The sequence below is a fragment of the Tachysurus vachellii genome, chromosome 3 (genome assembly GCF_030014155.1).
Source record: "Tachysurus vachellii isolate PV-2020 chromosome 3, HZAU_Pvac_v1, whole genome shotgun sequence".
NCBI lineage: Eukaryota > Metazoa > Chordata > Actinopteri > Siluriformes > Bagridae > Tachysurus > Tachysurus vachellii.
Window position 1 is genome coordinate 26,559,654 of NC_083462.1, and position 11,708 is coordinate 26,571,361.

General features: G+C 37.7%; 1 protein-coding gene across 4 annotated transcripts in view; it reads right to left on the minus strand.

Moving 5' to 3' along the window:
* The window catches only part of atad2b (ATPase family AAA domain containing 2B), a 57,469-nt gene that overhangs the window by 9,922 nt on the left and 35,839 nt on the right, over nucleotides 1–11,708 (minus strand). For all 4 annotated transcript variants that reach the window (XM_060866504.1, XM_060866503.1, XM_060866507.1 and 1 more), the window contains 2 exons: nucleotides 4,711–5,289; nucleotides 3,952–4,082 (listed from right to left, as the gene is read on the minus strand). In XM_060866504.1, the coding sequence (XP_060722487.1) occupies nucleotides 3,952–4,082; nucleotides 4,711–5,289 (710 nt within the window). The remainder of the gene's footprint in view (nucleotides 1–3,951; nucleotides 4,083–4,710; nucleotides 5,290–11,708) is intronic.

Sequence of the window (11,708 nt, forward strand, 5' to 3'; positions counted from 1 at the left end):
ATAAATATTTGATTTAATTAATTTAAGAGATTATGTAAAATGATTATTGCTTGGAATAAGCCAGGTTGTGCTCATACATTGCTTTATAAAGCAAATAAAGAGATGTATTTTATACGTATATCTGAGTACAAACTGCACTTTTCTTTCTTTCTTAATTTTACTTATGACATTTTGCACAGTTTATGCTGTAATGCATGTATTAAACTTTCACTTGTGTAGATCATGAATTATTGTACTGCCGTGAATGGGATCTTTTGCTCAGTGTTCTTAGGTCACTGAATAAGGGAAAGAAAATGAAGGGAATGAGGGGAAGGCACTACTTTAGAACGCTGGAATCCGGTTCTTAAAAGGTCAAAACACAGTTAAATAGTTAAACAGCACTGCTGGACTCCAGTTCTCTAGTATAAGAATTATTCTCTTACAGCATTGTTTCCTGGTGTAACACAGGACAATTGCTAATGACAATTCAGAACTAGCCAGAAACATAACCATCAGCACCAGATTTTTTTTTTCCTCTCAAAATTGTGCCTTTGACTAGACACATGCACAATGAGGAGAATGTGAGATTCAATAATTGGATTGTTTAACATGAATTTATATAATAAAAATTAATAACAAAAAATGTAATAAATAAATAAAACAAATAAACAAACAAATAAATTAATATTCAATCACCACCAAGGATACCATACAATGGAAACTGGATTTGTTTTCTCCAAATAATTATAATAATTCTCATAATGCCTTTTGTAGTAGTAATAATAAAAAATAAATAAAAGGCTACTTATATCAGCTACTATATGACCAGTGAGGATTTCAGTGCCATACAGCATCTAGCTTGTGTTTTGTTTAGTAATATTGTTTTAAATTGCTGTTTCTCACACTTGAATGATAACTTGACAACCAACTGTGAATTACTGATTTGTTATTGTCCCGCGCTACACGGCCGTGTCCAGTGAAAAAGCACATTTTGTAATTGTGTAACTCTGTGATTAAGAACCTGTGCCTGTGGGATCATGAGCTTAAATCCCAGCGGTTAAAAGCAGGGAATGAGCCTGCAGCTGGATTAGAGCCTGTCCTCTTGTGGCTGCACCAATCACCACCAACTGCTCCAAGGATACTGCACTTTCTTTTGTATGAGAGACGAAAATGCACTTTATAGCATAACCGCCAATATAAGCTTCTATTCTCTTCAGACAAGAGAAACAAAATTCCTCAGCATTACATCATTATTAATGAGAAAAACAGAAAGGGACTGAAACAAGTCAACAATACGATTCTTGCTAAGCCTTATATAAGGATTTTCTGTTCTTAATTCCCTAATCATTTATGTAAAATAAACAAAAACAGTCTCTTTCTAACAGAGTGCAGCATTACAGCATGTATCTCAATAAATCCCCTCATTTAGGCCTGAGAGATTCTGATCTTTTCTTTCCTCAGTTAACCCAAAAAACATGATAAATGATGCACTTGTCCAGAATAGACAGCTAAAGATCAAGAAATTGAGTGTTTCCCCCATTTCAGGAAGAGGAATGAAGGCTGTAATATTATTATTATTATTATTATTATTATTATTATTACTACAGTAGGAAACAGCTTGTCGACAGCAACAATTGCTCAGGTGGACAATGGATATGTTGGAGATTCTGCAGTAAAAGAAATATATAGAACAAACCTTTATAGAACCTTTCACAAACTGGTGGTGAAAACATCCTGATACTAATGACCTTAAGAGAGATGGGTGGGCTGCGGTGGATCTGGATTTATCCAATGCTTATTTATGCTTTTCTAGTCATTATTTCCATTAACAATATTTATAAAGTGTTAGACTTTGTTATAAGTCTGAAAAAAATAAATATTCTGTCCCTTTCTTTTCTTCAGTTACAAACTAAATTATTCAAGATTATCATTTTCATTGTTGAAAAAACAGTTAACTGATGCTAAATATACAATTGTTTATAGTTAGTGCATACATAACATACAGCGATGGATTTTATTTTATACTAATTGATTATATTAAATCATACTAATTATGTTCGACTGGTCGGGTAATATAATATAATTTAGAACAAAACCACTGGCATTGTGCTGGTGTAATATCGTGCAGAGATAAATTTCAGAAGAGTCGTTTTGTTTATAAAAAATGAAAAACCAAGGGCAAAACAACCTAAATTTTCAATATTCAGCAAATGAGCAAAACAGCACATCTATGCGACCTTTCTAAAGTATATGCAAATGTAGAGTTATTAGTGAATACAAAAAAAATAAATCAGAGAGGAAATTGGGTCTTGATCATCAAGCACTTGCCCCATTATTATTTAGCAAAAAAAAATGTTAATAGTAATGAATCTGTAGGAATGGTTTATGAATATAAATTAAATGCAAGGTAATAGCTTGGTTTCCATTTTTAATATGTGCCAGGCAGTTTGCCAACGCAACCAGTAGAAGATTCTGTTTAAACGGCAATTCTCATCCCACTTCACCGGAAATTCAATTTGTTCCATAAGGCAGGAACGAAAAAGCAATTATTCACAGCCCCGTCACTTCACGATCTGTTTCTTTAAGATATCTGCTTTTTTCTTCCTTTAATAAATAAATAAACTCCTTGAACACTACCAAAAGCCTTCACATCGCTCAGCGCTCATAGCTCACTGGGCAAAAGGTGCATGAAGCGGTGCTGAGGACCATCAATCCATGCAAGAAGCGGCAGTCCTGACGGAAACCCTCAGAGCGGTTGTGCAGGAAAATAAGAACGTGATAACCAGTGCAGAGGCTGACTTCACTTTCCTCTTTGTTCCATAGCACTGTTTTGACAGTCTGGCACATAATCTGAGCAGAACATAAGTAGTCACTCCAAATGGCACTTGTGTAACTGCACTTGCTGGATTTAAAACTATAATAGACATGCTTCTCTCACTGCCAATCAACTAGCTAACCTGCAACTAAAGAGCATGGTGTGCATTTTACAAAGCATGTGTTAAATATTACAGGTTGTGCCTTGTCCTTTACATTTCCATGGTCCACCTCCTATCGTATACATTACTGAGTGGAAAGCCATGATGAAAACAATCTGCACGTAGTGAACAGAACGGCATAGTGGAAGACTTGGCACAATATAATGGCACAATATAAAAGCAGACAGTGCTTGTGAGCGGAAACGATAAAAATGACGTAAAGAGGAAATGATGACACTACGTCAGTGCTGATGAGTGTTTCCGCTAAAATGATTACTGTAATGATGGCTGGTTTTCACCATTTCAGAAAGTATCACACGGTATCCATACAAGCTGGAGATACAGATGTTTAACTACTGAATATATACATCTTGAGCTCGATATATTTAATGAGATCCTTTAAGGAGCCTAACGTGACAGCAGTGAATAATAACAGATATGTGTAATAAAAGCAATACTGCACCTACGATTACCATTAAAGATTAACACCAGTATTTGTGGTCTAACAATAAAATTTGAATAGATATAGATCCAGCAAATCTGCCTGTCTTGACATTTGTAATGAATTCAATAAAATTCTCTGAAGAATGACTATACAAGTTAAGTGTAAAGAGGCAGTAGCCGGCGGTTCCAGTTCGAACCCCAGTTAATTCACTGGGCAAAAACCAAGTTCTGTCAGAAACAAGATTCTCAACCAGAACTGCAGGGATGTAAAAAACATGAGGAACACTGATAGTATACGTCATCAAATCAAAGTTGTGTCAATGGTTAAAGTCTTGGTTATATTTCAAGTCTTGCAGTCCATGTATATATATATATATATATATATATATATATATATATATATATATATATATATATATATATATAAAAATTCTTAGAGTTGTAAGATAAACAAATTGAAGCCGATTTCAGTTACCCATCACTGTAGGTACCAACATATTTCAAAGTTTTGGGATATTTCTAGTGTTTTTTACGTCATCGTTAGTTGTTTTACCTCGAGTCGATGATGGTCTACTACTAAAGCAGGTGGAGGCGGAGGCTGTGGGGGGTCTTCTGGCCTCTCCGCTAGAACTTCCTTCTTCTGTTCTGATTGGCTTCTTCTACACTCCTTCTCTTTCATGGTACCTGCAAAAAGGAAAACAGATAAAACCTTACACCAATATTCACAAAGATACATGTGGTATCTAACCTGCACTGACAAGGACAAAATATCCTTAGGTTACTATAACAGAGGACATGTCCATAAGGATTTGCTTTAACGGTGTAACCCTGAGCAGACAAAGCTCCAGCAACAATAATGTGTCAGCTGCCAGAAGAAAACAGTGATTAAAGCTGTTAACTTTAACAGAAACATGGTGTTTCTGCTCTGCTGAATGAGTGCACTTCGGATAAGTAGGTAAATAAATAAATAAATAAATAAATAAAAATACTCTCTCTCTGTCTTTTTGTTTCTAGGTATAAAGTTCTACTGGTAAACATTGTACAATGCAGCTGTTTTTAGTCATTACTTCTGAGCGTTCACGTCATATATAAAATGTTCACTCGTAAATATTTTATGACAAACCGTTTTCTCTCGATGCAAAGGCAATTTGTTCTTTGTCTACATTCTACAACCTTCTACTTATGACACGTTTGCTTGTAAGTATACTTGAAAGAAAGAGAGAGAACGAGGAGTGGTACAGTAGGAGAAAGAGGCACTTGATTTGATGCTTGAATATACTGCATGCATTCGCACTACCTGAGAGCACCATACCTTCTTTTTCATGAACTCCATCACTAGCAGCTCCATCTGCTACTGGTGTGCATTCATTTTCCTTGCATTCTTGTGACACATCTTCCAATCCAGTCTGTTCCCCTCTGCTGAAAGAAGCTGCGACCACCTTTTTGCTACTCCCTGATTCCGTTTCATTGGCTTCACTGTCTATACTGTCCATTGACTCGTCTCCATTTACACACACTTGGGGCTCTGAGTGCACTAGTGCCTCTTTCACCTCTAGAGAATGAGGGTTCTTAAAGGTTGGTGTATTGGCTTTATCTTGGCCTTGAGGCTCTTGAGTTGCAGTGGCTTCACTGGAGTTCTCCTCTTCAGTGCTCAGAGAATATCCGTTGGGTTGGGGAAGCGCCTTATCCATTTGTGGTTCCATGGCGTCACAGGACGACTCATCCTGAGCCGGACTGCCATTACCCTGGCCAGCAATGGTCGAGTCATCAGCACAGTCCTCTTCCTCTGGCTCATCATCATCTTCTACTTCCTCCTTCTTGCTGCTCTTTTTTTTCCTGATGATGCCCCGCTCCCAAATTGACCGGCGTCGAACCTTGCGCTTTATGCTACCTGTGAACAAGCAGAAGATTTTCAGTCCAAGACATGCTCGATTTTCTTGACAAATTGGACTCTCTATCACACAGTAAATGTGCTGTTCATTCAAGAGACTGAAAGCCATATTAAAACCACTAATTAGGGATGATTGACTAGTCACTCTAGTCTGGTATCAATTTCATAATCGGGATTTGGGGAAAATGGAGTTAGTCGGCACTGGAGAGCTTGCACTCCGTGTTCCAAAACACAAGGGAGAAAAATGAGCTGTGAGGGAAGGGACCAATATGTTAGAACCACCTGTCTGCTGTGTAATTGGTCAGAGTAGAGGGATCTGGTGGAAATGCACTGCTTACCACAGGAGGCAGTTTCAAATTCTAATTGAAAACACTGGAAGACAAGCCCAGATGTACTCCATAAATCAGCACCCACAAAGACTCTGCTAATTTGCCTCTTTGTGCCACCAGCATTTCCTAGTGGACTTTGAGTAACTGAAAGCACACTGCACTCCATATAAAGACAGATCACATTTCGTTTTATTCTACAATTTCTAGCCCCCCTCATTTTAATTTTTTATTTTTACATCTGTTCTTTCTGAAAGGTTGAATGTGAAGCACTAAATTATCCCATTAAATGTAATAAAAGACATGTGAATGGAAGAGGGAAGTTGAAGGAAAAAGAAAGCTGATGGTAAAGAGAGATATTTGGCTCCTCGGAAGATGCGAATACCAACAGGTGTCAATAAATGTGGAAAGGTAGAGCAAGAAGCAAAAAAAAAAAAAAATTGTATCTGCCCATCTGTAAAACCATAACTGTGCCAAATGTTTGTCTGACAAAAGGTTTGACCAAATGATGGTTTATTTAAAATTATATCAAATACACGTCTTTGCTTGTGCAAGCAAATGCAGGGTCAACACAACCAGCATTGTTAATATATTCTTCTGGGGATTAGATGCAATGCAGTCTAGTCTAAAACAGTACATTAGTATGTGATTTCAGACACAACACTAGTTTGTTTAGTTTTAGTTTCACACAAGGATTTAAGGTTACTTATACTGGTATTGCACCAGACGTGTTAGTTACCCAAGGACATAAATAAATCAACGACTCCAAAGGACTGCATCATACGAGTGCCGGCAATCCTGCATATCAATACACGTAGCTAAAACCAGGTATAATACAACCTTAACTTTATAAACGCAACATGGAAGACCTACATTGTTAAAGGAGCATCAGAGGCACTCCTGCAAGCAGTCAGGGCACTTCATAATGTGGGTGCAATTCCTCCAGATAAAAATCAACCCAAGTTTACAATGAAATATCTGACCCATTTAATTGTTGCAAGACACAGTCTCACAAAAAGGTTGATATTTCCATCAACAATGACATTAGGCCGACTTTTGTAAAGGGCAAAGCCATTTTAGCCCCATAACATGCAGTGAATTGCTTCGGAGTGCATCAGTCTGTCTCGGATGAAACTAGGCATTAACTACATTAATGATTCATGCAGCCAATACCAATATGTACACTACACATCAGCATTTCTAGTACATCCACTGATGCAAGCATAATAATCTCTAACGTAACTGCCTGATAAATGACCATGAATGGAGATGGACTTCAAATGAAGCAAACAAGAAAAGACTGAACTGAAGCTGAACCAGGCGACTTTCTGAGAGACAGAAAGGCAGCAATTAAATTAGGCTATTCGCTTCTTTGTTACAGAGGTTAGGTGACCACACATGCATAATCTGATGTGACATTTTAGAGACATGGCAACAATGAAGGTAACTGGCTTCAAAGACCACTCTGCAGCAAATCATTCACTAATAAGGTGCAATTAATACTACAAAAGCAGAGCCATTTTGTGTGTATTCAACCACAAGAATGAGCCTGCTTGAGAGCAAAGCAGTAAAACAACTGGAAAATGCAACACTGAGGGGAAACCTTGAAGAAAACTCTTTATTGGGGTACTAATAAATGGTAGATTATATCAGTGCTAAAATCATAAACAAACAAAACGCAGGACAAACAGAATATTGATGCTTGTGTAAAGAACGATTCATGAAAGGCTTTGAATGTGTTAAAGGAAATAAATGTTGCAACTAGGAAGCCATGTAACAAGCACGAGTCTAATGAAATTTTCGGTGCAAAGGAACGCTGAGGCCATTTTGGCATCGAACGATATTTCACGGGAAAAACAAACTGTTACGTCTGGTTTATTTAGAATGTAATTCATAACAAATAAATAAAATACATGACTTATACTGTATCATTACCATGGTATTATGCTTCACTATGGCTGGAACATAAAACCCAGTCAAATACAACCAGAATATAAAAATCCCAGCCACTTCAATAAATGTAAGCTATGAGCCTGGGGGCTCCCAAACTAGGTGTTGGTTGATTACAAAAAGGGGGTAAAATCTTACATTCTCTTCTTTGTTTAGTTCTTTTATTTTACAAGGTAATATTAGAAACTTTGCTCTAACTATAAAGATGACATTGTGAAATAGTGGGAGTTGAATTCTATCGAGCTATTCATTCATTTCGTTCACTTTCCTGAGACGCTGAACTAAGTTAAGGTAATGAACAATAAAAAGTCTACTTACACCAAACAAAGAAGTGCTTAGTCTCAAATATTTTACTTATGCACTATTATTGATCATTGTCGAGTACTAACACTGACTGTAATAGGGAGACTAGTTAATGCTTGAGCTTGTGTAGATTCCAAACATACTGAAAGGACTGTTTTGCAATGCAGCACATGACAAGTCACAACAAAGATGGAATGTTATAAACAATCTTTTAAACAGAACTGGTCAACATTACTGTGCATAAAACCATTCAAACATTTTACAGTTCTTCTTGAAAACTGGATACACAGGGAGGTTTTGGCTCTGATGTGCCATCTAGTGGAGGTCATGTTAAATCCTCCATATGTACATGAGATACCTATGAGATCGCTAGGCGAGTACGCAAACGACGCCACACGTTGCTGCGGCTTCTGTTCTGTTCAAGTACCATCCAGGATATTTTCATGTAATATGGAACATTGTGCTTTATACAGTATGTCTACCAGGATTACCAAGGTGCACGCAAGTGCATCCAATAAACATTAGTTAAAGGTCATTTCATTTAGAGACAAAAATTGAGAAAAAAATAGGGGAAAAAAGAGAAAAAAAAAAAACTGTCCAAATGTCTGCACAACATCTGGCAGAGTCATCTGGCACCATAGTATATCCTTCAAATGTGAGCAGAAGGGCGGCTGCGATTAAGAAACCATGTACTAGAAAAAGGCAAAGTAGAACAGATTTCAGGATGTTAAAGACCTTAATATGTGTCATGACATGTACAGAACAGATCAATGAATCAACATCTGTTTACATGCCTTAGCATTCTACTGCATGTGTAAAAATCAAGAGCAATATTAATAAAGACAGAAAAAAAAAAGACAGAGCAAAACCTGCTTTCGAGTGGTATTACTGAGAGATAACTATTAAATTGCCAAGTGGATTATTTAGACTTTCAGCATACACATAAAAAGCCCAACAAGGGGTATATGGATGAATAAAAAAAATCTTGGAAGTTTTCTCCTGAGATGCTTTTCTGCTCACTTTCCTGCTGAAGAGTCAGCTTGAACCAGTCTGGCTATTCTTCTTTTATCTTTCTTATCAACAAGGCATTTCCACCTGCAGAACAACCGCTCACAGGATGTTGTTCCCCACACTATTCAATGTAAACTCTAGAGACAGTTGTAAAATCTCAGGAGATAAGCAGAGCTCAAACAAGAGTGTCTGGCACCGAGCGCCATGTCACAGTTTACGTCAGCGAGATCACAATGTTTCCCCTGTTTAAAATCTGATAACATAAACTGAAGCTCTTGACCTGTATCTGCATGACTTTATGCACTGTACAGACATTCCTAATAAAGTCACCAGCTGAGTGTACAGCATCGAGACGAATGTTTACCAGATGGTTTGTGAGATTGAAAAACAATAAATCCTGTAGATCAGTGTTTGTGAATCTCTGCTGAAGAGGTATGATAATCGAAGGAAGCTCAGTTCAAGGTTGTGTGTGTGTGTGTGTGGTTTGAGGGCAAGGGGAAAGGGTGGGTGGGTTGTTTAGACATTCTACAGACTTTAGACTGTAAATATAATGAGCAACAGTGTTGATGGTTTTTCTGCTATTTTCAAAGGCACACAGAGCAATCAAGAGAATACAGAAAGAACATGAGATTAATAGGTGAAATCAAGGATGCATGCATGCGCACACTGTGCAATAGCATGTGTTCATAGGTTAATAGTGATGGTTGGATGTTATTTGAATAAAATCCCTTCAGTTTTCGAATACAGCCATTTGTAATGAACAGTATGCATTTTGCTTCTTCGAACTGAAGCTTCATTTATAAAATGTCACCTTCCTAAACACAGCAATTAGTCATGTCTTGCTTTGGCAGAGTGTATATAGGGCAAGCTTCCCTGCTATTCCAGAGGAAATGAAAATATTTGTATGTTTTGTATTTCCATAAACTTGAGCTCTTGGAGGACGTGAAGTGGTTCCATAAGAAGTCTGGAATAAACAAGTCAGCTCGTTATTAAGGCGTGTTTGTACTAGTGCCGAATGCGTAAGTACAGTAGTCTAAAGACTGAATACATGAAAAGCAAATCTGCAACAAAACTTTACATTTGTTAAAAGGAACAGAAACACACACCATCACTGTCGGTCATTTTGGTGACGCGTAAGGTGATGAGGAAACCCCCAATCTCTGCGCCCATTACCAGAAAAGAAAGAAGAATTGGGTCCAGTGTTGTGCAAGGAAATGAGTTTTCTTCCACTCTTAAATAATGCATGGTAATTGTTAAGACCACAAGAACACAGCCTCTGACAGGTGATGTAAAAGTTTGCGTGCAAGTCCGTGTGTGTCTGAATCCTTTGCCTGGAATAGCACAGCACTTTGTAATAATTAAAAGAGCCACTGCATGAATATTTTATGCGGCACCAGAAATATTTAGCCCTGACCCCCCCCCTCCCATTCAGTACCTGCCAAAAATGCTTCAGCACTTAAACTTATTAAACAGTGGGAAAACATTTGGTGGAAATTATTATTAGCACATTTTGGCAAAAGTGTCATGCTTCCAGAAGATAATGCCTGGAAATAGCTTTGAAGCTGTGCAGTTCTGTCCCTCCCGCTGCATGCTGGATATTAATTCTCTACATCCAGCTACATCCCATTACTGCTCAGAGACCCAGTATTCTCCACACATATACATATACTAAATATACACGCATATCTCAAGGACACCAGCAAAACCACAAATAATAAATGACTTAAGGCAATTAGATGGAGTGAATTTAGTACACTTTAAATAAACTTGAATTAATAACCCATAGATAGACAAGGACATAAGTAATCCTACCAGACTGGCATTTATATCAATAAAGCCTTTTGGCTCGAGATTCTTTAATCATGTTTAATCATTATCATGAATGTATGAGCTAGCTCACTAGCTAAGTAAAAGTTCCTGTCAACCTTTGTGTTTTAGTGACCCAAAAAAACGAATATGCAAATAAGTGGAAAATAAGTGGCAGCGACGGACCGAATCAAAACTCGACGTTTGATAGGTAGCTACACTGTGGCACAACATACCAACTAATTTTCTTTTCAACATTTCTAGGGAACATTCTGGTCCCTAGAAATGTGTTTCGAGACTGTAACAAACTGCACTGCATGTGAATATAGCGACGCAAGCAAACTGGGCCTGATGAAAAACGTGAGATCCGGGAGAAATATAATCAGTAGATGCTTTGGAGAAATGAAGGCTGATCGTTCTGACTTCTTGCTATTGTTAGCACCAATTGTAACACTGGTGGTCTTGGCACTGGCAGCAGTAATCACAGTGCAGTCAGGTGACGGAACTCTGAATGAGCTGCTATAGAAATTCTAAGTATTAAAAAGTTTTTGTTTGCTGCTTCAATTACACACATAGCCTGGATGTGAAATCTTTCGGTACCCCAGGCACCCATCCTAGTGATTCTTTCCAACCTGCCTTTAAAATTCTTCTTTAGAAAAGACAACCCAAAAACCTATAAAACTGTTGGACTGAAATGTTACCACACTGAAGAACTAAACACATAAATCATGGGTCAAAGGCTTTGGCTCCACAATCCCCCAACAGCCCCCAGAAATTGGGCTAGTATTCAGATAGATTTTGGTTTTAGCATTCAATGCTCAAACTTCTGACAGGAGTCTAAACACACCTTAAGTCACCCAGTTCAGACAAGTCCATTACGCAGCACTTTATCATCAAGCTGATAAAATCTGTTGGAGTCACAGCAATCACATTAATACCAGGCCTAATTTAAAAGTCCACATAGCAGTAGGTGTGACATGCTGTGAATGTTATTAAGTGTTTGAGGGTGAGAAAGAGACAGCA